Genomic DNA, 26,632 nt, shown 5'->3' with positions numbered 1-26,632 from the left:
ATTGCAATGGCTAGGTCCACCAGTACAATAATGAATACAAGTGGTAAAGTGGGCATCCTTGCCTTGTTCCCAGTCTCTGGAGTAAACAGTTTAGTCTTTCACTATTAATCATGATCCTCACTATACATATTTTATAGATATTCTTTAACAGTTTGAGAAATGTTCTACTATTCCTACTTTGCTGAGAGTTTTTATTACAAATGAGTGCTGAAGTCTGTCAAGTGCTCTCCTTGAATCTATTAAAATCATCATAGAGTTTTTTCTCCTTTACTCTGTTAATATGGTGCATAATATTAGCATTTGAAATTCAATCAAGCCTTGCATTCTTGAGACAAACTCTACTTTGTCTATCAGCCTTTTTACATATTGTTGCATTCAATTTACTTACATTTTGTTAATTATTTTTGCATCTACATTCATGAGGATTATTAGTCTGTAGTTTTCTTCCTTCCTTTGAGGAAAATGTTTGATAACCAACTTCTTTAATCTATATAGGGCTATTCATTGGTTCTTCTTGTGTGAATTTTGACAAGGTGTATTTTTTAAGAACTGTGGCTATTCCATTTATGTGGTTGTGTTCATTAACATAAGACTGTTCATAATATTCTCTTACTATCCTTTTACTATTCACAGATTCTGAGGTGTTAATCTCTTTTCATCCTTGGTAGTTATCATTTTTGTTCTCTTTTTCCTGATCAGTGTAGTTAGGAGTTTGCCAATTTTGTTGATCTTTTCAAAAAGCCAGTTTTATATTTGTTAGTCTTCTCAATTGTCTGTTTTCTATATCATTGATGTCTATTTTTATTTTTAGTATTTTCTTTGGGTTTACTTTCCTCTTCTTTTCCTAGTTTCGTATGGTAAAACCTCAGGTCATTGATTTTAGATCTTACTTCTTTTCTAATATTAGCATTTAAAGCTACACACTTCATTCTAACACTGTTTTAGCTGCATCCCGCAAACTGTGATGTTGTATTTTCATTGTCAAAATATTTTCTAATTTTCCTTGTGATTTTGTCTTTGATTCACAAATTATTTAGAAGTATGTCACTTTATTTCCAGATATCTGAGGTTCTCCTAATTACTCTGTTACTGATTTCTCATTTAATCCTGTTATATTCAGAAAGTACACTGTGTATGACTTCAGTTCTTTTAAATGTATTGAGACTTGTTTTATGGCCCGATGAATGACCTATCCTGGTAAATGTACTATATGCACTTGAGAACAATGTATATTCTGCAGTTGTTGGCTGCTCAGTGTACTATAAATGCCAATTAGATCAAGGTGTTTATGTTGTTCAGATCTTCTATGTCTTTACTGATATTTTGTCTAGTTGTTCTATCAATTGCTTAGACAGAAGTATTAAAATATCCTAGTACATTGACGAATTGTGTTTCCCCCTTTAATTTTTGTCAATTTTTGCTTCATGTATTTTGAAACTCTATTACTACAAAAACACATTTACAGTTGATACACCTCCCTGATGAACTGTTCATCATTATGAAGTGGCCCTCTTTATAACACTCTTTGTCTTAAAGTCTATTTTTTCTGATATTTAAAAATAACCATACCAGCCTTCTCGTTCTTCCTGTTTGCATGTTGTATCTTTTTCTATCCACTTACTTTCAACCTACATGTCTCCTGTAGCCAGCCTATAGTAGGAGTTTGCCCTTTTATCTACTCTAGCAATCTCTGTCTTTGAGATTTTAAGACCATTTACATATAATAGTTGTATTGGCTAAATTTGGGTCAACCATTTTACTATTTGTTTTCTCTGTCTTCCTTATTTTTAATTCCTTGCTTCCTCCTTTCCTGCCTTTTTTTTTGGATTATTTCTATACCAATTTTGGTGATTACCCTAGAAGCTACAGTATGTCTCCTTGTTTCCTGCTGCCTGAAGACCACTCTGTAGAATTTCCTTTACTGTTTATCTGCTGTGGCACATGCTCTCTATTTTGTGTTTATCTGAAAATGTCTTCATTTTTGCCATCATTATTGAAGGATCTTTTGGCTGCGTAGAGATTTCCAGGACTGCGGATTTCTTTTCATATATTAAAAATATGATTCTACTCCTTTCTGGCTTCCACTATTGCTTTTCAGAAATAAACTGTTAGTCTAACTCAGGGGTTGGTAAATTATGACCTTTGGGTCAAACTGGGCCCAGCAACTGTTTTTGTAAATAGTTTTACTGAAGTATAGCCACAAACATTCATTTATGTATTATCTATGACTGCTTTTGTGCTACAATGGCAGAATTGATTGGTTAAACAGAGATTATATGGTACTGGCATAATGACAGAAAAATAGACCAGTGGACTGGAATAAAGAAACCAGAAATAAACCCTCACATATATGGTCAGATGACTTTCAACAAGGATGCCAAGGCCACTCAGTGGGGAAAGGTCTCTTCAACAAATGGTTCTAGGAAAACTGGATGTCCACATGCAAAAGAATAAAGTTGGACCCTTACCTTACACTGTCTACAAATATTAACTCAAAATGGACTAAAGACCTAAATATAAGACCTAAAACTATAAAACTCCTGGAAGAAAACATAGTGGAAAAACTTCATGACACTGGACTTGGCAATGCTTTCTTGGATACAACACCGAAAGCACAGGCAACAAAAGGAAAAGTAGACCAATGGGACTACATAAAACTTAAAACTTTTGTGCATCAAAGGACACAGTCAACAGAAGGACTGTGAGTAGAATATTAGCTAAATTAATGTGATCTTGAACAAGTTACTTATCCTCTCCAAGATTAAGTTTCCCGATCTTTAAGACGATAATACCAGTTTCATCAAGTTTGCTGTATGTCATAAAAGTGAGTGTGTAGTAAATATTCATCACTGTCCTTTTCTAAATTGCCTTCAAAGTCTGTGCCATTGCTTTGAACATCTGCAGTGGTAAGAAATCTTAATCTTTGATCGTAGATTGGATCATATACTCAACTAAAAGCAACTGTGCAAGCTAAGTTTAACAAACAAAATGAGTGATCAAGATAGCTTTTAGTCTAAAAGGCATTTTGCAGAAAGAACCCAATGAGTCTAAACAACATCTCGATCATATTACTATTAGTTTACTTTTTGGAGAAATTCTCACAGAAGTTCCCAAGATTTTTCCAATTTTTATGGGTTAAAATGATTGCTTAACCTGATTCATTAATTCACTGAACTGCATGCCTCTGACATGCATATAATTTGAGAATATTCAAGTTGTCCACTGAAGACTTTGATGACTTGGTTTTGGATCATACAAGAAACATGTTTTATTGGATGTCACCATTTTCTTAAAAAAATGATTCTTTCCAATTTCCCTAGAAAGAGTAGCAGCAACTGTACTAAAACAATCACTCGGGCTCCTACAAACCACAAGAAAAATCCCATTGATACAGAGTCATACTTTAGAGTATCTTTATAATATGCTCAGGATAATGTCTTTAATGTCCATCTAACTTTTTCCTGCCACAGTTTAAGCATATTCCCTCTTGTACTATACTCTGCTAATAAGAGAACAAGTACTTCCGTAATTACAAAGTCTTTGGCATCTGAAGCAGTTATTGAATCACCCTTCATCCTTGCATTCTCCAAGTTAAATAATCCAAATTCCTTTGCTTTTACTTACCATGTTCTCTTTTCAAAAGCTCATACTCTTACATGCAATACTGGAATATAACGTTTACATACTTTAAAAGGATGATTAAGAAAAAATAAAGAGTTAAAATTGCAGTTGTATGAAACAGCAATGTGATTAGTATATTACAATTATGAATAATAAATGAAGACTAGAAAAACTATCATTCATATATTAATTCTACACTATGATTCTACTGCTAGCATTCTAGAGCACAATAATCCTTACCAGGGGACTTTCCTTGCTGTGAGTTGCTTCTTCGCTCGCTGTATCTGGCTGGAGTGGATAAACCTGTGTCTTTACTAGGCTTGCTAGCAGGCCCCATTTCTGAAATAAGGAATCCCATCTGTTCTGAAGGCAAGATATTCTCAGGTGTTTTCATCTGGCATTTTATACTGGCATCCACCTAAAATATTAAACCCACTCATTATTCCAAATTTTCCCCAAATATCTACTAAAAGCTAAGATATTTTATCACAGGAGTTCTACTATAGAAACATGATCCAACAAATAAGACTGTAAGGCTTTTCATCCTTAAGAATGATACCACCCAGGCTTCCCTGGTGACGCAGTGGTTGAGAGTCTGCCTGCCGATGCAGGGGACGTGGGTTCGTGCCCCGGTCCGGGAGGATCCCACATGCCGCGGAGCGGCTGGGCCCATGAGCCACGGCCGCTGAGCCTGTGCGTCCAGAGCCTGTGCTCCGCGGCAGGAGAGGCCACAGCAGTGAGAGACCCGCCATTTTCTTACCGCCAAAAAAAAAAAAAAAAAAAAAAAAAGAATGATACCACCCGATTTTGTTAAGCTAATCTGAATATTCGGTAGTAAGATGTATATTTCCCCATACACAAACTACTGAAATGTCTATGGAGCTACAATATTTACTTACTATCAGAGGAAGATTCACCATGAAGTTTCTTTTTTCTTTTTTGGTAAAATTCACATCACACAAATTCACAATTGGTTAATACCACTATCTTTTCCCACTCTAACATCCCTTCCATCAGATTGCCTGCCCCTCTTGGTGATACTGGAATGGCCATAGGCATTATCCTGTTGGATGATGTCAGAGGGGTTATAAACACTTTATTCTATTAATTTTGTATTCTTTGGCTTAATGAGGACCTCAAATTTGTATAAGCTTCACTCCCTATGAAATCTAGATCTGCTCTGCTTATGACATATGAATTTCTCTCTTGGAGTTCCTATGTTTTCTTTGGAATATCAAATCCCTTTGTCAAGCTGACCAACTTCTCAAATACTCTATTTGTTTATGAATTTATTTTAAAATAAAACAATATAATGAAGTAGAGCTAGGAGTTCAAAATATAGCTTTCAAAAGCTGTGATATCCAAATTAAAAAAGAAATAACTGTGTGAATGCAATTTTAAGGTACAAAATCTAATCTTTTGGATGTGACTACGAAGGAATAAAGGCAAATTTCATGTTCTTTTCACAGGCATATTTGAAACATAATGGGACTATCTTTGGTCTATTGAATTTATAATATTAATACACAGTATACCGGGTCTCAAAAGTTGGGCTCAAGAAGGACAATGAGTTGATAAAAACCATAAGATAGGGCTTCCCTGGTGGTGCAGTGGTTAAGAATCCGCCTGCCAATGCAGAGGACCGGGTTCGAGCCCTGGTCCAGGAAGATTCCACATGCCGCGGAGCAACTAAGCCCGTGTACCACAACTACTGGGCCTGCGCTCTAGAGCCCGCGAGCCACAACTACTGAAGCCCGCGCACCTAGAGCCGGTGCTCCACAACAAGAGAAGCCACTGCAATGAGAAGCCCACACACCACAACGAAGAGTATCCCTCACTTGCCGCAACTAGAGAAAGCCCATGTGCAGCAACGAAGACCCAACACAGCCAAAAATAAATTAAATAAATAAATAAACCCAAAAACCCCATAAGACATTTGGATCTAAAGTTAGAGCTAGAAAAGAATGCATTTTAAAAACTGCCAGAAATTCCCTGGTGGTCCATTGGTTAGGACTCTGCGCTCTCACTGCCGAGGGCCTGGGTTCAACCCCTGGTCAGGAAACTAAAATCCCACAAACCGTGCAGTGCGGCCACAACCCGCCCCCCATACACACACACAAACTGCCAAAAAGTTATCTTGGGAATCTCTAACAATGAAGACATTTTCAGTTCCATTAAAGAAAAAAAATCCAAAATGAAATACATATGTATCAGGCTAAGATCAAGAAAAAAAATTAAGTAGGAAAAAAAATAATCACAAAAGTGATTTTAATTTGGATGTACTTTTATTTTTTGGAATCAAAGTTTATTCATTTCTTGGTCATAAGCTAGCAGCAATAAAGGAATTAGTCTCTACCTTCAGAATATATCTCTCAAACTAGAGTCAGAATTCTGCTTTAGGAATGAGAATATTAGTAGGGAAATTTAAACACAGTATGCTGTCAAGTCAAATTAGAATTCTATAGGGACTTCCCTGGTGGTCCAGTGGTAAAGAATCCACCTTACAATGCAGGGGATGCGAGTTCAATCCCTGGTCAGGGAACTAAGATCCCACATGCCATGGGGCAACTAAACCCTCACGCCACAACTACTGAGCCCGCGCGCCTCAACGAGAGAGCCGGCGTGCCACAAACTACAAAGCCCACACGCCTTGGAGCCTGCACACCACAACCAGAGAGAGAAAACCTGCACGCCACAAAGAAAGATCCCCCATGCCTCAACGAAAGATCCCACATGCCTCAACGAAGATCCCGCCTGCTGCAACTAAGACCCGACACAGCCAAAAATAAATTAAGCAAATAAATAAATCTTTAAAAAAAATTTGGAATTCAATGATGCTGTAAGAAAGTATGAAAACACCTCCAACCATCTCCTTACCTCCATGCTACAAATGGCCAGGAAAGTCCTGATATTATCTATGAGATAAACCATCCCTTCTGAGGAGTGGAATTTAATCAGCCAGGCACACCTAGTCCATCCAAACTAAGTTAGGAAGCAAAACTCAAGGGATGCTTTTAACATGCAAATCAGTCATACCACAATGCTCATTCAGACTGCCTCTCTAGAGGCTGACTTCAGACCACAACGTAGTGAGAGGATGCCTGAAGGTTAAGGTTACTTCTGAATCTTTTGTGCAGAACCACTGGGACACGATCCTTCTGAAGAGCATAATGAACTGGTATTAAACCCAAATAAAACCTGGACAAAGTCTCCACTAGAACAGTCTTCAGCAAGAAGCACTAGGTACCTTTGAGCTCTATTAGGATTTTTTCTTTGCCTCTTACCTCGTGTGTGCTGAACGGTAGCCCTTCCTGCACAAATACTACTGAAGACGGAGATGGATTATGACTTAGCTGCTCCTTCGGTTTGACATGAGCTTGCTGACTGGCTGCAGACTCCTGCATTGTAGTGTTTTCAACAGGCTGAGCCGTGTGGATGGTATAGTTGTACTCAGGTGACTGTGGTAGAGAGCAGGTAATTGCTTGTTCTGTTCCAGCCACAAAAGACGTAATATCTGAGCCTACAGCAGTAAGTGGCTCCAGCTGGCTAGCCTGACTTGTGGAAGATGGATTGCTGTTGTTTGAATTAGCTAGGATATGTTGGCCTCTGTTAGACTGAGATGTTGAGCACTGATTCTCAACAGGCTCCACCTTTACCATCTCCAATTTAGGGGAGGAATGCAACTCATCTACTATCTGAAAAGCAGCCTCTAGGTTTAATTCTGACTTTTTATTTTCATCAGTAGCACTGCAAGGCCAATCAGAAGGCAGAAATTCAACTGGATAGGAGGATTGCACTGGAGGATTCTGCGAAAAGAGAAAATAGGACTGTTTGGATAGAAAACCAAATATGAGATTAAGGAGGAAAGCAACAACATTTAGGCTGATGAACGCTAAATATAAACAAATTAAACTTAAAGCTCACTAAGAAAACTTGAATGCCAATCAACTTTTCAGCAGTAGTAGCTTCGACTCTATTGTTAACATTTACACAGGAACTATTATGTGTCAACCACTATATTAAGTTTAATACTGGAATGGACCAATAATTCTCAGGGTTAAAGTACACAAAATCAAAAAAGTCATAGTACCCAAAAATCTATTTGTTGATAAAATGTCTATAAACCAAACTCTTCCATAAAGGCTGACAGACAAAAACGTCACTTGTATCTGTAATATACTGGTTTAGGAATGTAGTAAGGAAATGTCAAACACAGGATGCTCACAAGTCCACCATTGCTTCTATAGATTCAGGGGGGAGGTACTGTTATTCTGTTCCAAATGATCTGGGAAAAAATGTACGGAATATCAAATGTCCTTTGGTCCTGAGATTATTTAAATAATAAAACAATAGATTAAAATAGCTGTCACTTTTAGACTGATACCTTCAAGATGTATTCTCTTATACACAGTACTTTGCACAGAGCAGGCATTCAATAAATGTTTGCTGAATATCTCAGGTTATAAACATAAGATACGGAAGAGTTACTATTAAATAAAACCTGTAGTGAGTCAATATTGCCAAACACATTGACAATGATTGCGTCAATGATTTGAAGGCCATAATGCCAAACAATGTAAATCCGAGTGGTTTAAGCATCAAGCTACTTTACTATAGCTGACAGCCCCACTTATTGAGATCTTACTATGTGCCAAGCACATACAAAGTGCTTTACATACATTATTTCATTTAATCCTCACAAGAGGTCTATGAAATGTGATCATCTCTATTTCCAAAGGATGGAACTGAAGTTCAGAGAAACTTCATAATTTATACAAAGTCACAAAGAAGTAACTGACAGAGTCAGGTTTCAAACCTAGGTGTGCCTGACTCCAGAGTTCTTGCTCTTAACCACTGCAATATACTGACCATTCATGCACACTCATATCTGCAGGCCAACAAAACTAACTGCATTTATTTCCAGAACGTTATCTGAAATACTTCCCTTTTTTCCATTTAAAAATTTTATGTCTACTTATCTCTATTTTCCTACAGTGAACATGTATTGTCTTTGTAGTAAGCAAAGGTCTTCAAAGATGTTTTAAATGATTTATTTAAAACATAAATATAATCAAGATATAACACCAACAGAGTATCTCCAGTATGATCCAGGGGAGAGAATGCCTGGATCTACAGACAAGAGCATCTAATTTGTGAGATAGATATGTCCTTCCAGTGAAGATGAATCGGCTAGACTAACATGCTTGATGACAGCTGCCATTAAAAATGTCCAGCTGGGCTTCCCTGGTGGCGCAGTTGTTGGGAGTCCGCCTGCCGATGCAGGGGACGCGGGTTCGTGCCCCGGTCCGGGAGGATCCCACGTGCCTTGGAGCGGCTGGGCCCGTGAGCCATGGCCGCTGGGCCTGCGCGTCCGGAGCCTGAGAGGCCACAACAGTGAGAGGCCCGCGTACCACAAAAAAAAAAAAAAAAAAAGTCCAGCTAAGTCTCCTTGATCTGATTCTATACTCCTCAAAGAAAGAAAAGAAAGAAAAGACAAAAAAGAAAAAAGGAATGTTCTTTTGAGTACTGTAATGTCAATAGTAAGATATTCTCTAAAGAACAGAAGCTATCATGACTACATGATATCAAAGGAAAACAATTCCAATCTTTAAGCAACTATAGCATAAAAATACAAACATGGGATTTAATCTTATCCTAGAAGTAGTAGTCTACAACATTTAAATCAAAGCAATTGCTTCCTAACAAATAGGAGAAAAAATCGAAGTGCAGTGTTTACAACATGGGGGCTTTCTCATTTTTGACATCATTTTCCTTTCTCCTTTAAAAAAAAAGTAATTGTACCATCTTGGAAGGATCTGTCATTTGGTGATTTATATACTTTTAGAGTTTATCTGGTATTCATTTTACCATGGTAATCAATTTTACCATTGTTGACAGTTAGTTGAACAACATTGTTCCAACTAACTGTCAGCAATGATGAAAATGTTCTCTATCTGTACTATAAAATTTGGTAACCAGTAGCCAAACGAAACTATTAAGCACCTGAAATGTGGCTAGTGTGACTGAGGAATGATTTTTTTTTTAACATCTTTATTGGAGTATAATTGGTTACAATGGTGTGTTAGTTTCTGCTTCATAACAAAGTGAATCAGCTCTGCATATACATATATCCCCATATCTCCTCCCTCTTGCACCTCCCTCCCTCCCACCCTCCCTACTGAGGAATGAGTTTTAAATTTTATTTAACTTTAATTCATTTAAATTTAAATAGCTACATGTGGCTAGTGCCTAAGAGTAGGCCAAGAAGATAGTGTAGGCCTAGAAGAATCCTCAGACATCATTTACATCAACTCTTTTTTTTTTAGAATTGAGAAAAACTAAGGCCATAATCCACAGCTTACCTCTGGCTACTCATTAAGATAAAATTACACTTTGGAATTCTGCAAGGCCAATCGTATTGTACCTGACGCAGGGTATGTCCATTGTTCCCAGCATCTTACCTGGAAGTAGTTGCAGTGTGCATAGGAAGGGGCAGTGGGAGTCACACAACTACTGAGCGCATCCATGTGGGTAGGAGAGCAGCACTGCAGCACAGCTGGAACAAATCCAAACACAGAAAAGCCGTCAACCCAAATCAACCTCTACAGCATTCAAGGCACTCCTCTCTTTCAACTTGGAACAAAAAATTCCAAAAGTTTTCCTTTGTGGGTGCAATAAAATATATTTAGTCCAATTAGGTGCCCTTATTTGTTGAAAACAAATGGTAATAAGGCAATATTAAAAGTCATTTAAAAGGGTCATGTCTACTTTTATAAATGATTTCTTTAGCACCTAAACATTTTGTTGCCCTTCTAACCAAACATTTATTCTTACTGAAAGTAGTAATTTCCTTTTACTGAAGATATCAGAACATATTCAGAATTCTAAAATAATTATTTCAATCATTTTAATAGTAACAAACATTTGGAGGAAGGTTTTTAAGGATAAAATAAGTATAAGTACACTCCAAGCACTCCTACTGTTGTACAATGCATCCAGTGGAATCTATGAAAAAAATGTTTTAACAATTTAGACAAGTGGTTAGGAATTCAGATTCTAGAGCCAGACTGCCTGGCTTTGGAGCTGAGCAACGTTAATCCCTTTGGGCCTTAGTTTCTGCATTCTGTTAGAATAGGGATAATAATAGTACCTACCTAACATGTTTGTTGTGAGGAGTGAATGAGTTAATATGCACAAAGCACTAAGAACAGTACTGGCATACAGTAAGCAAGCAATAAGTAAATAGCTAACAATGCTATTATTTTAGCTAAGGAAATACATTTTCCACACTTTATAGTTAGGATACCATGAAAAGACTGAACTCTTTCTACTGGTAAAGTCATACCTACAGATGTAGCCTTAATAATAGGTTGAGTCTCCTCTTTTCCAGAGAGAGGCCCTCCAGAACGACTGAGAATCAGTTATAACATCACATCTTTGGATTAAACAGAGGATGACATTTGTTGAACACCTACCATATTCCAGGCACAGTCCTAGGTCCTTTACATATATGGCCTCATTTAATCCAAACAACAATTGAATGAGGTATTAACATTACTTTACAAAAATAAGGAAACTAAAGCTCAGGGATGTTAAAAAATGTGCCGAAAGTCACAACGCCGATAGTGACAGAGGCAAACTCCAAAGTACATGCTCTTTAATATATCATAATACTTCCCTAATCTTTTCTTCTTCCTAAATGTAATATTTTAATTTTACTAGAACTTCACTTGCTGAATATTTTTAAGGTATCCTTTTTGTAAGGTGGCAACTTTCTCTTTTTTGGTCCATGTTTTTCATATTTTGAGTATGCTAATAATATTACTAAATAATCTTATTCGGTAAACTTTGAAGTGAATTAGCCTAAGGATTGTAAAAATTCATTAAAATGCTTCCCTATTTCTCCATTACTGACTACTGAATTTTTTTTTTTTCTGACTACTGAATTTTTAAATGTCAGAAGTTCATAAAGGTATACAAGAAATAAATATTTTATTTTATCATGTGCATTTTAAGGCATTACATTTTGCACACAGAAGTAAAAAATTAAAATAATGGATAGAATTCTAGTTCAATTACAAACATAAGGGTTGATGTTTTCTGAATTACATAATTTTAACAAGTCCAGTGGTTAAAAAAGCCAGATATTACTAGAATGGTCACATAAAATTCAAGCTGTTGTCATTTCCAATATCCTTGGAGATTATTCAAATACACAGTTAAAATGTTTTGGATTTGAACTTGGTTTCCCATAATATTTAAAGGCACAAATATCCTGGGACATAAGTTAAATCCAAAAAGCAAAACAGCAAGGAGGGGTCTGCGGGGTTCGCCAAAACTGAAAAACACTGGGATCTTTAGTTTTAACAGCTGAGGAAAACTTAGCCCCCTAGTGGCAGTAAAGGACTCAGTCAGGGGCTGCAGGTTTTCACCCATCAGGGCACCATAAAAGTGTTTTGTTACAAATAAATCAGTGAACGGTATTAGCTTTATTTTTCTGATATTGCTATGATCTGACTCCATTGTTTACACATTTTGAACAGTTGTTAAAGTGTACTTTAAAATAAATTTCTTGGAGAAATAGAATATATAACAGAGAATATATTAATAGATAGTTGATAGCTGATTTGGAATCTAAGGAAACATCAAAATAGTGAATATCCTTTAAAGTGTCCAGTTACAAATGGAAAGTAGAAAGGTACCTGCATGAAGAAAGGGAGGACTTGAACAGATAATCCAAAAAGATTCCTCAATGGCTATTTCCTTACCAGTGCAGTGCTACTTCGTATAATCAACAAAATAGAGCAAAACAAAGTATTAATAAGTTTACTGAATATGAAAACCTAGCTATAAAACTGCAACTGTGTGCTTAATACATGACAAATTCATTTAGCATGTATTATGAAAGCACTGTGAAAGCACTAACATTTATAAAACTGAGTTTATCGCTATGTCCTAAGACACGTTCATCTGCATAAAGATCTTCCAGTATTTTCCTGAAGGCAGTGTTCACTTAAGGCATTAAATTGCAAATAGAATAAAAAACTGGAAATAATGGACAATTTCTATTCCATATATAAATATCAGAGTTGATGACATTTAAAAAAACAATTCTAGGGCTTCCCTGGTGGCGCAGTGGTTGAGAGTCCGCCTGCCGATGCAGGGGACACGGGTTCGCGCCCCGGTCCGGGAAGATCCCACATGCCGCGGAGCGGCTGGGCCCGTGAGCCATGGCCGCTGACCCTGGGCGTCTGGAGCCTGTGCTCCGCAACGGGACAGGCCACAACAGTGAGATGCCCGTGTACCACAAAAAAAACAAAAAAACAAAAAAACAATTCTAGTAATAAAATAAAGCCAGGATTACTAAAAATTTATCTAAAGGTAAAAATTTTCACATCCACTATAGGTTAGGAAAAGAGGTTCATATACTTTATCCTATGGAGGTAATTCAAATCTATAATTAAAATGTTTTGGACGTGAATCTACTCTTGAATAGTACAGTGTCAACAGTAAGGAAATACCCAACATAAATACTCAAAAGGAAAAACATCCTAATAAATAGTAAATTCAATTTCAAGATAAGCTACTACAGCAACTAGAACCCCAACATCTCCTCATCTACAGTGAGGTAAAGATATGGTTTTCTAGGGACTTCCCTGGTGGCACAGTGGTTAAGAATCTGCCTGCCAATGCAGGGGACACGGGCTTGAGCCCTGGTCCAAGAAGATCCCACATGCCGCGGAGCAACTAAGCCCGTGTGCCACAACTACTGAGCCTGCGTGACACAGCTACTGAAGCCCACACGCCTAGAGCCCCGTGCTCCACAACAAGAGAAGCCACCGCAATGAGAAGCCCGCGCACTGCAACGAAGAGTAGCCCCCGCTCGCCACAACTAGAGAAAACCCGCGCACCGCAGCCAAATAAATAAATAAATTTAAGTTAATTTGAAAAGAAATGGTGTTCCAGCCTATACCCAAAAGAAGTGAAAGCAGAACAGATTATTGTACAATAATCTGTTCATAGCAGCATTATTCACAGTAGCCAAAGGTGGAAGCAACCCAGTGTCTATCAACAGGTGAACGGATAAACGAAATGTGGTCCATACATATGGAAATGTATAGAAAATTATTCAGCATTAAAAAGGAAGGAGGGACTTCCCTGTTGTCACAGTGGTTAAGAATCCACCTGCCAATGCAGGGGACAGGGGTTCGAGCCCTGGTCCAGGAAGATCCCACATGCCACACAGCAACTAAGCCCGTGAGCCATAACTACTGAGCCTGTGCTCTAGAGCCCGCGAGCCACAACTACCAAGCCCATGTGCCACAACTACTGAAGCCCGCGTGCCTGGAGCCTGTGCTCCGCAACGAAGAGTAGCCGCCACTCACTGCAACCAGAGAAAGCCCATACACAGCAACAAAGAACCAATGCAGCAGGGAGGGAGATACAAGAGGGAAGAGATACGGGGACATATGTCTATGTATAACTGATTCATTTTGTTATAAAGAGAAACTAACACACCATTGTAAAGCAATTATACTCCAATAAAGATGTTTAAAAAAAAGAACCAATGTAGCCAAAAATAAATAAATTTATAAAAAATAAAAAGGAAGGAAATGTTGACTCATGCCACAGTATCAATGACTCTTGAAATAAGTGAAATAAGCCAATCACAAAAGGACAAATGTATGTCTGCTCTTATACGAAGTCCCTAGAGTTATCAAATTCTTCAAGACAGAAAGTAGAATGGTGGTTGCCAAAAGATGGCGAGAGGGGAATGTGAAGTTAGTGTTTAATGGATACAGATTTCAGCTGGGGGAAGACGAACAAGTTCTGGAAATTGATGGTGGTGATGCTAGTACAATAATGTGAACGTATTTAATGCCACAGAGCTGTACACTTAAAAATGGTTAAAATGGTAAATTCTATGTTACATATATTTTACCTCAATAAAGAGAAAGGAAAATATAATTGTGCTTTTGCTTAGTTTCTTCTGGCAGCTAAAGAAAACCTCCTGGTGTATCTATGCCAAGTCCCTCTTTCCATAAGAACAAAATCAGCCCTTTTCAGAGAAACTGACAATACAGGCTACCTGAGCATCAGAAAGCTCCTATAACTTGAGATTCCATACTTGTTTATGTACATTATGTAGGATCAGAAGCCTAGAGATCAAACCTTTAAAATTTAATGTACGTTAAAACAATAATAAGCAACCTTCTTTGCCCAAGAGTCAATTCAGAAAAAATTTTTAATAATGATACAAAATATGTTTTTCAATAAACATATGTACCTTCAGGGGAAGGCTATGTTCTTACAAACCACTTTAGTTAGCCTTTAAAGTATTAATATCTAGGCTCATTTTAAATACAGTTTTTAAAATGTTATCCTTTATATGTAAATAGTGTTTTAAGTTTTATAGTCTATTCACATACATTAATTCATTTAATCCCTGACCCAAAATATTATTGCCACTTTATAGAAAGGGAAACTGAGGCTGAGTGACATGAAATAATCCACAGAATGTCACAATGTCCATCAGATGATTAACTGCAAAGCTGAGACTAGAATTATTTCATTCATTCAATAAATTATTTACTAAGGGCCCATTATGGCCAAGCACTATGGTAGGTGCAGGGGGATACAAAAATGAATTCGACACAGCCCCACTCCTCAGAGGCCCCCAAACTGGACCCCTGACTCCAACAGCTGGAGTATGTTCTCTCTGCTTGAGCAGGGTGAGTCAATAGCCCAGGGCCAGTCCCACTGTCACCGGCAGCACAGAAGGGGAGGTCCCCCCACCAAACTCTGTCATCTACCCTATCTGGAAGTAACTAACTCTGGGTAAGAGATATATCAGGAAAGAGTCTCTCGCAAAAGAAAAACAAAACAAAAGTCCCTCTTTGTATGACAGGCAGGCAGGCAGCAGAGCACAGTGGCCAAAATAATGAACCCTTGAGTCAGTTTGCCCGGATTTGTTCCCCAGCCCTGCTTGTGCCTGGCTGTGCTTCAGTTTCTAATCTATAAAATGAGGATAACTACATTCCCTATCTTATAAGGTTGTTGTGAGGATTAAACTAATTAATATTTGGAAAGTGCTCAGAATAGTACCTGGTCACAGTGATTGTTATACAAGTATTTGTTAATTAAAATATGAGATAAAAGGCAGCTACAAATTGCTGATCACTGCTGTGAGCTTAAAACTTAATGCAGAAAAAAAATCAAAGTTGATTTTGAGTCAATTCAGCATTACAACATGAGTCAAAGGAAAACAATTCCTCAATACAGGACTCTCTATATAAATATGAATATATTAATATTCTTATGTATGTTCAAATATATAGAGAATGAGTAAAATAAAAAGGTCTAAAATGAAGTTTTTCATAAAAAAGGGACATTAAATTATAGCAGCACACTGTGAAAATAGCATTAGAGGAAAAAAACTGAATTCAAGATAGGGTAAGACTAAAAAGAGTCAAATAGCACTGGATCTACAACATTTTGTCTTTGAAGAAGTGATAAGACTGGAAAAAATATAAACGATCTAGGCAAAGAAAACAGATGCTTCAGGACTTCCTTGGTGGTCCAGTGGTAAAGAATCTGCCTTCCACACTGGGGGGCAATTAAGCCTGCGTGCCACAACTAGAGAGAGAAAACCTGTACGCCACAACTAGAGAGAAGCCCGTGCACCAAAATGAAGAGCCCGCACCGCAATGAAGACCCCGCGTGCCACAACTAAGACCCTACGCAGCCCCCAAAAATTAAATAAATAAATAAAAAAGAAAACATGCTTCAAGAGCAGAATGACAAATGTAAGAAATAATTCAGGTGAGTCAATTTAGGAGTCAGTCTGATAGCAGTTTTTTAGTCTCAATGTTTCGCTTTACTAGAGAAATTAATAATTTATGAAATATTACAAAATTCAAAATTTACTGGTTATACCATTTGAAGACCAGATCCAAGTTTATTTTCAATATAACTAAGGTTTTTTTTGGTTTGTTTTTTGGGGTTTTTTTTTGCGGCACGCGGGCCTCTCCCCGCTGTGGCCTCTCCCGCCGCAGAGCACAGGCCCCGGATGCGCAGGCCCAGCGGCCATGCCTCACGGGCCCAGCCGCTCCGCGGCATGTGGGATCCTCCCGGACTGGGGCACGAACCCACGTCCCCTGCGTCGGCAGGCAGACTCCTAACCACTGCGCCACCAGGGAAGCCCTATAACTAAGTTTTAAATGAAGTTGAGTATTGTTTTTTACTAAAATTTGATCCAAACCTCAAGTCATATAGTTCACTTTGAAAGGATACAAGTATGACCATTATTCCAAAATTAGTTACTTTATTAGGATTTGGAGAGCTGGATTTGGGAGTGATTATCATCCTGCCTCTGAGAATAGTATTTTACTTAACTCTGGGAAAGTCATTTGTAAAACCCTTCATAAACAGGTACTCACTAAATACTGGTTAAATTGCTCACACTTTTTGCTTCCTTCACCTAAAATTTGGAGGAATTAAGTACTTGTACAGTATTTCTTTAGCACTTTCTTTTCCATAGCAGGTCTTATGTATTTAACAATACAACTTTTTATTTTTTTATTTATATAGTACTTCAGAATGTTCAAAGCAATTCTGCCTACATTGTATCACAGAACTCCTCTATATATTTGAATTCATCATGAAATCATGAGATTTCTTTTTCTCGTAACCTCAGAACCTTCATAGTCATTTCAATTATCCATATCAAAGAAGACAAAACAAAAAATTCACATAACCCCAGATTCTATTTCATATTCACTCTACATTATCAAAACATCAGCAGCACTTACTTGTTCTTTTAATGTGTCTCTTCCCTAGTCCTTACCTTGGACTCTTGGAGACGATTTCCAGTGTAATTATCAAATTAATAAATTTATTTATAAATTTAAATCCAAGCTAACATAAAATATTTTAAAATAACATATATCCTTAAATCACAATAATTTAACAAACAGTATTTCCATAATGAGGAATGATATTAACAATCTGTAGTGTTTTCTAGTAAATACTATATAACTAGTTCTCATAAAATTTAGAACTAGGAGTTTCCAAGAGGATTGTTTGGAACTTGGAATACATTTTCCCATAGAAACATCATCATATAGGCTAGTCTGGCTCCTAAGCCAGACTATAACCATCTATACCTTAACAGAAGGACCAACAGTAATACAGAACCTAACCACTATGTCTAATATGTCCATAGGAAAATTTCTCCAAAATTCCAAATTAGAAGGCCAAGAACATTTCTACATCTCTCTGTTGCAGTCCTTCTAAATTTCAACTCCCCAGAAGCTTTTTGAGTCTTTAGTCTTTAGTAGTGTGAGGAGGGGGGTTTGGAGGGAGGTTCGGAAAAGAAAGAGAAACATTTATTGGTAAAAGGAGGGGAAGTAGGGGTATTGTCCAGTTGACAGGCTATAGAACATAAAGCAAGTGTAAGAAAGGCACAGACTGGCTCTCTGTGTGTATGTGTGTGTGTATATATATATATATATATATTCTATGCATATATGGAAGGCAGCCACAATTATAATTTAGATAGAAATGCCTAATTTGTTTATTAAAATATTGGATTAAACTCCTCAATAAAAATCTGATACTACTTGTTGCTATACATAAGATATACAACTTATAACATGAAATTAGTCATCTTCTGTTTTTAAAGATCACCCAGATATTTTTGTTCTTCAAAGAAGTAGCTGAAAATCTGGGAAAAAGAACTAGGCCTCAACTTTTTTTTTATATAATAAGGTAAAAAAAATTTTTTAAATCTCTAATAGGTAAATGATTAGAAGTGCTATATCATCTTACTCCATATAATTCCTTCCCCTTTTCCTTCTCAACTCCATCCTCCAAAACAGTAGCAGCTCCAAAAATCTATACAACCCAATCTAATTTAAACTCTGGTTTTATTATTTTAATATTATTAAACTTAAGTGCTTTGAGAAAATAAAGCAATCCCTTTTACTGGCCATATTTGGGTAAACCGCAATGAGCCAATAATAAAACAATATGTTGGATGCTACCAGCTAGAAAATAGTGAGTATTATTACAAATGGAACAGTTCCCAAATTTACAACTTTTAAAAGGCAACAAATTATTTACCCCCTTATCTAATTCACATGCCTTCCACTTATTTTAGCTTTTGATTTCGTCCTGCCTGGGAAAAATGGTCTAACAAAATACCTCTAGAAATTGCTTCCAGATGTACTTAATTAATATGCCTAGAACCTTAATTCATAGGGCAAAGGATTGCTCCCTTTCTTCTCTTCCCAGTCGTTTCTGAAAGCCTTGACCCTTGACTTGTTTCTATTGCCCCATTTCATCACTCTGGGTAAACACTACATGAAAACACACATCACCTCTATGGTGCTTCTGCAAAACCATGAAATTGTTCTGAATTAAATGGTAATGCTATCATTTTGCAAAAATGTACCCCCCCCCAAAAAAAAGACACTCCCTAGCCCCAAGAAGCTAAAGAGAGGGTCACTATCTTAAGGATTCCCAATGAGTGGCTTGAGATCTACTAGCAGGCCTTCCATGCCCTTGGCTGGGCTCTGGGTCAGTTGTCATTGTCAGGCTCTTCTCTCTGCTACTCCCAGTTCTTCACTGGCTGGGATTAACACTGCAGGGACTGCACTGCCAAACCACACCATCACATTTTTACTACAAGAATATAATTGAGTCTTAAGAGATGGTGAGTTGCTCTTTTATTAAACTTCGTTACTGAGATACTAACATGATTTCGTTATGAGGTAGTCTCACCTACATAACTAAAAAATAAACAATGTAATATGTATATAAGCAGGTTTTCTAAAAAAAAAAAAGAAACCCAAAAAAAACAAAAAACTACTACACCAAGAGCAGGAGTTATACCAAGGTCTGATGTACTAAGTCTTAATTTTATTACTAGGACATATTTTGAGGATACAACAGTTTCATTAAAACCTATACCTTTACGCACGAACAGAATTTTCACAACTTTTAAGCATCAATGAAATTTTACATTATTGCTAAATAATGTGTACTCATGAGAAATCTTTGACATTTCTTAAGTGCATATTCCTATTTTTGTTTAGGCATACAGAAACACATTAAAAAAATATAAATTCTCATTAAAAGTACCTTAAGAGAAGCCACTGAACTTGAATTTCTCATACCTGTTGGATAGTAGGCTTGGGAGTACTGCGCTGACGGTGTGTAGTTACTATATTTCTGGGAGGAGCTGATCATTGTTTGAGGACCTTGTTGAACATGTACGGATGTGGCACTGGGCTGCAGGGTATATGTAACCTCAGTTGGAAACCTCTGTAGTACAGGAAATGGAACCCCTTTATCTGAAAAAGTGAGAGACGTTTCCACTTGTCCTGGGTGCATTCCAAGAGAGTTCTGCCATGTTCTAGGAGGAATCGGGGTCCGATCTAAACCTTTCAGAGGGAAAGGACCGTGGTTGTGGGATGGAGCTGATACGTAGGAGTAAGGAGACAAACTATCTCGCCGGAACGACCGGTGGAATTGTCCTACAGCCACTGGTCCTGCATAAAAGAGGAGGAGCACATTTACTAATCTTACATTACACCACCAGACGCAGTAAACCAAAAGTCACAAAATATGCGCTTCTCTTCACTTGTGGCTATGTTGAGTTCTCAGCCACTTTTAACACAACAGAAATTTATTGGTAAAAACAAGTTGTTCAGAATCCAGAATATGAGATTACACATATAATGCTGAAAAAATAATCAAATAACTTTTGTCTGGTTCTCAATATGACTGTCATAAGAGACAAAGTAGCCAAACTCTAACATTAAATCAAATGTTAAATGTCATCTTACCTTTCACCTCAACTGACTGACCCAGATTTTTCCAACCTGTAAACTACTTCCTAGAAGTTTTAGAAATTCCAGTCTTTCAAATCATTTAGGAACCTTAATAATAGGCACAAAAATAAGCCCTCAACCATATACGTAAAAGATATAAGTGTGGAAGAAATATAAATTATAACACACACCAAAAAGTAATTTAATGTTCTTTGCTCCCTTTCAATTTTTTCAAATTTTAATAAAAATCTTTGCAGAAAAGTCAAGCTTGAAAACTCTGGCTTGTTCATTCCTTAACTCAATCAATAATTTTCCATGGTCTTTTTTTCTTCAGAGTATCTCTAGTCGAGTCCCTTCCTAGATATCAATGGCTCTCAAACACTGATCTACATTTGAATCACCTGGAGAGTTTGTTAAAAATCCACACACTCAGGCCAAGAGATTCCAGTATTTGCTTTTTCTTACCCAGCAAATTAGAAAGGAATTAAAAAGTGGAGATGAGGAAGAGAGAAAAAGGCCAATACTATGTAATGCGGAAAAGGAAAATATAAATGTTGCAAGCTGAACTTATTTTAAAGACTGTGGTTCTTGAACATATAGCTAGCCTAATTTACTCTTAGGAAGGGCTTTACGCACTAAATTATTTAGTTCACAAGGTTTTTTCAATTTGTTTTATTAAACTAATCCATAAAACAGAAGGAAATCTAATTTATGTGCTACTCATCTGCTAAAGATGGCACTCAGGTACCTACTTTTCCAAATATTTAAACTGTAAAACCATTCTACATGTTACACTTCCTTTGTTCTAGTATTTCTATAGTGTTTAATTTCCTCTAAAGAATAAAGCATTAGGGAGCGCTCTTAACCACTTCTGGTTTGCCGCTGCCTCATTCAAATTGATTTTGGCTCAAATAAACTCTTAAAATAAAATTTAAAAAGAATAAAGCATTAATGCCAAAAATAAACAAATATATGCATACATATATGTAAACAATTCTGGAACCTGGAAATCAAGAGCTCTAAATCTAATGTGGAAAAAAACAAAATCTTAGCTCAGAAGATTAAATGATACACCTCTTAAAAACTACTTTTCCTTTTTTCCTTTAAAATACAAAAATAGTTTTTATGCTACTTGACTAGCAATTCCACATGTATACACACTTTGAACTACCACTGAGAATTCTTTGTTTTAAGACCTAAAGAAACATTTTTTTGCTCTTCACAAACAGGTGTTTCTGAGGTCCCAAACTACCCACCACTTGATTTTTTCTTGGATGCTAAAACTTCATGTTGCTACAGTGTGCCCTTCTTTACTCTCTTTAGGGTTAAGTTGTTGATGAATTTTCAGACTGTCAATAACTTAAGCAGATAATTAACGAATGCTCTACCTTGATTTCTCAAATTCTGGTTTAGATCTGAATTAAAATATAACTCTGGTTTAGATCTGAATTAAAATATAATTCTACTTCTACTACGATAAATTCTGAGTGCTGGCCAAATATTTATATTCTTTAGATGCTGCTAACATAAGGACACGGTTAGGATTAGAAGGACATTCCTTTCAATTTGTTTTTTAAAAATAAAGAACTAAAACATGCTCAGCTCTTATTTATTCTTCTGTTAAGGGTTCTATTCTGACCAACTTTATAGAACATCACCTACATGTCTTCAGAACATCTAAGACATATTTGGTAAAGATTAAATCCAGAATCCTGGAACTGTAAGGCAGGCTGAATTTTTGTTCTTAAATTTTCTATTGCATCTATAAAAGTGAATCTGAGCTAATCAATCCCCAGGAAAGAATTTGCCTCCTTCCCAAAACTTGCCTCTTGAGAGCTTGTTATCCCCAGGCAAAAACAGATTATCTAGTGCTCAGACTTGCTGCTTAGTTCAGAAAACTTTAACAAGTAGTGTAAAATAAACTGCCACTAAAAACAAAATAACAACAGTGGGCAAACAAAACAGGGAAAAACATGTGATCCTCACATTTCTCATCAAGTACATTCTCAAAAGGTGAACAGGACAGCTGGCTCAGTGGATCTAGGTAAGACAGCTAGGTCCGAAAACAGAGGACTCTACTGTAAAAGAGAAGTATTTAAACCAGAAGCTGCAGTGGAACACAGAAAACAGAAAGGAAACTGGGAAGGAGCCGTGTAGTCAGGCATATAACCAAGGCAAGAATCAAGCAGAATAAAAATTAGGTGAGGCAAAATAGAAGAGCCAAGGACTTAGAACATGGAATTAAAGCAAAACAAAGTCGGGCCGGTATTCGTGAACTTAAAATTACATTCCACCCAAACCAGTAACACAGTTCCCAGGTGAACCAAGCCTGTGGTGCAGACAACCCACACCTGACACAGCTCCTGCACACACCGACAGGGAGAATGTAAAAAACAGGAAAGGCATGAAAACTACAATAATTCAGGTATATATGGATTGATGTATTATCTACACTGAAAAAGCATGAATTAAATTTATGTTTGTCAACAAATAATCTTTAAAATGCTGACCAACTGAACTGTAAGTGAAGAAAATCAGATCCTATGTAGTCCCTGTATTTCTTCAACTAAAATGAACTCTATCCTTAGAATACAACTGGGTTTAAGATAGGGGAGAGAAAAAGAAAATCAGAGAGGATTTGGCTTGTATGTATGTATGTTTCTTTCTTCCTTCCTTTGAAGTGGTTATCCTATTTTTCCCACGGACACATTTTCAGTCTTTTCTCCTTATGCCCACCAGACACACAATCTGAAAAACAAATATCCATGTCAGAGATTCTACCAAATGAATGCCAAGGGATTGTCTCCACTGCCTTTTCCCATTCAATTCCCCACCAAACTCAATGACCATTATATGGAAGTAAGCGGCTTAATATTCCTTTAGAACATTCCTATGCCACTGCTGTTTTTCCAACTGGTTACTAGAACTCTAACCTAATCTCTTATCTACTAAACTCCACAGATACACAACCTAATCCCTTATCTTCTAAATTCCAAATGAACATTGCTTCATTCATAACCCTGGGCCTAGGTTAAACTGAACATAGTGTTACTTTTATTCGTATATCTAAAGTTTTTCCATAACTGAGAAGTAACCCAGACACTTCTGTGGTGTGCTCCAAGGACAAAGAACAAGATAAACTCAAAGGGTCAATACTGCCACAACAAAGAGTTACAGGACTCCTATCACTCTGTCACAATGTGATCACTGCGATGTCCCAGAGCCCTCCCAAGCAGCATGCCCTGTCCCTTTCCCATCCCATTTAAGGAAAGACATTAGCCCCATTTTTCTCTCGCTCAGCACACTGAAAGCATAGGTACTCTGCCCAGTCAGCAGATGACTTGCAGGTTCCCTGGCTATAAAAACAGACAAGCAACCCATGCTCATCGTCGACTTTGCCTGGCTACCAGGAAGTCGGCCCACTGTTCTTGCAGCGACCCTTCTCTTCAATAAACTCTACCTTCCTTAACATTCTGCCTTGTGTCTGCAAATTCTTTTCCAATCCGCGCTCGGACCACAACAACTCTTATGTTAAATCCGTGTTAACATGATGAAAATGTCTCTATTACTCTTTTAGTTGAAGGTAAAGAATGAATTCTCATTATCATATTCTGTTGCTTTCTTGGTATGCTGCTTCATATCACGGACTCTTTAAACAACGAAAGGGAATACTGCCACCCTCACCTTCCTGGAAGAGGGGGAAGGGCATCAGAAACCAAGTTTATAAAATAAATTTCTATCAGAGAGTTTTTGAACTTGGAGTAAATACAAACTTATACATAGAAAATTTTTTCAAAACTGAAAGACTGAAGGCAACAGTGAAAAATTCAAAGGCTGCAAATGTGAGCTTTCTAAAATCCTGTTTAACTAGAACTTGACAGCTGTAAAGAAAACCATTTGTGCCTTACATTTGTCTAACCATAACACCTAAATAAGCATCAGGTCTAATCAGCTATAATGAAAGAACTGTTTAGCCAATTCATTCTACACAGGAACAGTATCTGGTAAACAACAAAATATATTATTATATTTTTGCTTTTAAGATATATAAACGCCTATTGTTCTACACCTTACTCCAGAACCTACAATATGATTGTTGTCAGAACACGTCTCCCAAGATTTCTTAGATGTGTCATTGGGTGGAAGATGGCATGTATCTTCAAGAACACCTGCACCTTGTTCACTTTCCCTTGGTTGGCATAAATGTTCTAAGTTCTCTTGGCTGTGACTGTTCCCTCCCACCTTGACCTTTGCCATATCCTCACCCTGTATAGGAACTCTGTTCTGCTTCCCATCAGAACAGAGGAGCCCCTTCTGTGTTTCTTCCAGAACCAGGGCTCCAACAAAGGCCTACTTATTTGAGGTGTTCGCCTTGGAGAGACGGCGTCTCGAGAAGGTAAACGGCTATACAGGTTTGGAGCCCAAAGGGTTCCGGGAGGACTAGAAAGCAAGCCTAACGCAGAGGTTCCTGTGGTCGCTAGTGGACACAGAAGGGCCTCAATGTTCACGGAGGACTCAGCGCAGAGGTGGCGCCGGCGGGGAGGGGCGCCGGCACGGGTGAGGGCGGTGCAGGTGCCGCGGCCAATTCCGGGCAAGCACCGCGGAAGCGGCTCCCGGGGGCATTCCCGACACAGCAAAGGAGAGGATGCGGAAATGCCCTCGGAAGTGGCGGTTGCCCCCTGACGGCAGTGCGCCCGGCGCGGGGCGAGACTCACCGTGCGACTCGGGCTGGGACCCCGCGGGTGGCGGCGGCGGCTCCTGATGTGGCAGCGGGGAGGTGGCGGCCAAGGCCGAGGCTGAGGCCGAGGCTGAGGCGGAGGCTGAGGCCGAGGCCGAGGCCGAGGCCGAGGCCGACGTGATGAGGAGCCTCTGGAAGCGGTTGGGCGGCCGGCAGGGCACCTCCAGGCCGGCCGCCAGTTTGGCCTTGTTGGCGCTGGTGAGCCTCTTGAGGTGCACGAGCAGGTGCGGCTGGTCGCGGCGGAAGTGTGGACTGTGGAAGTGGTGGAGGGGCCCGTCGCCCGCCGGCCCGCCGCCCCCAGGCCCCGGCTCGGGCCCCGCCGCGCCCGGCCCGCCCAGCACCACCTTGCGGAAGCCGTAGAGGTTGAGCTGGCGGATGAAGCTGGTGAAGTTGGTGGTTTTGAAGAGCTCGGGCTCGGCTCTGGCGCCCCGGACGCCGCCGCTGCAGCCGCCGGCCCCCGCCACGGGCGGGCTGAGCAGCTCGGCCTCGAAGAGCGGCTGGTCGATGAGCAGCCCCTCGCCGCGGCCGTCCCAGCGGATCGAGCGGTACCGGGGGCTGTTCACCAGCCGCCACAGTTTGGCGGGGAAGTTGTTGGGGTTGATGGGGGTGGAGAGCAGCGCCTCCTCCATCGCCCCGCCCGGGCCCTGGGCCTCGCCCCGCCGAGCCTGGCTCTCACACCCCGTTCTCGATCCCCCCCAACCCGGGCCTTCGCTTCTCCCTGCCCCCTCCTGCCAGCGCCAGGCCGCCGCCGCCAACCCGGGGACCGTTGGTGCGCGAGCCCCCGCGGCGCCCGCTGGCACAGCCAATGGGGCCTCGAGTTCCCGCTGCGCGGCCGGATGCACCGCGATCGATCCACCCCCTGAGCCCCAGCGGCCTGGCCACGTGCAGTGGCGGGGAAGTCGCGCTTTCTCGGCGTCCTAAACCCGCCGGAAGGGCTGGGAACCGCCGCCCGCCAGGTAGTGTTACGTCCTGCAAAGAGATCGGCCCGGTTAACCCCCGTGGAATGCTGACCCATATTTCCCTGCGGCCGGCGGAGCTGTGGGACTTTAGAATTAAGCAAGTGAGCAGTGGGGCAGTACAAAATCGGACGTTTCTCGACAGAAAAGGGCACAACTCTATAACCTTAGTCCTAACAGTTGAATTGCTTGTCTCTCCAAATAAAAATGGTGATGGTGGTAAGGTATCCTGAATACACAAATTCACCTTTTAGAGAGTAGCATTTTACATGTTATGAAATATACTCTTTTCAGCCAATATTTTTCCCAAGACCGTTTACCCAAAGTGGAAAGAAAACGGAAGGAGCCTGTGAGGAGGGAAGCAGGAAGCAGGGAGACAGGTACAATCCCGTGTGCCTGATCAACCAGCTGGTGAAATTTTAGATATTAAAGAGAAATAAACCTCACATGAGATGGGATAGAACCCTGTAGGATCCATAAGC

At 39.1% G+C, this 26,632-nt stretch overlaps 1 protein-coding gene across 1 annotated transcript in view; it reads right to left on the bottom strand.

Moving 5' to 3' along the window:
* HSF5 (heat shock transcription factor 5) overlaps positions 1-25,823 on the bottom strand; it is a 49,351-nt gene extending 23,528 nt beyond the window's left edge. The window contains exons 1-5 of the mRNA XM_030881712.2: positions 25,172-25,823; positions 19,800-20,174; positions 10,083-10,177; positions 6,906-7,427; positions 3,862-4,039 (exon numbers count right to left, since the gene is read on the bottom strand). Coding sequence (XP_030737572.2) covers positions 3,862-4,039; positions 6,906-7,427; positions 10,083-10,177; positions 19,800-20,174; positions 25,172-25,823 — 1,822 coding nt within the window. The remainder of the gene's footprint in view (positions 1-3,861; positions 4,040-6,905; positions 7,428-10,082; positions 10,178-19,799; positions 20,175-25,171) is intronic.
* Between the last annotated feature and the right edge of the window lie 809 nt (positions 25,824-26,632).

This window comes from Globicephala melas, chromosome 20, assembly GCF_963455315.2.
Source record: "Globicephala melas chromosome 20, mGloMel1.2, whole genome shotgun sequence".
Classification (NCBI taxonomy): Eukaryota; Metazoa; Chordata; class Mammalia; order Artiodactyla; family Delphinidae; genus Globicephala; species Globicephala melas.
Note: the sequence above shows the minus strand (reverse complement) of the source record. Positions and strands in the feature narration are given on the sequence as shown.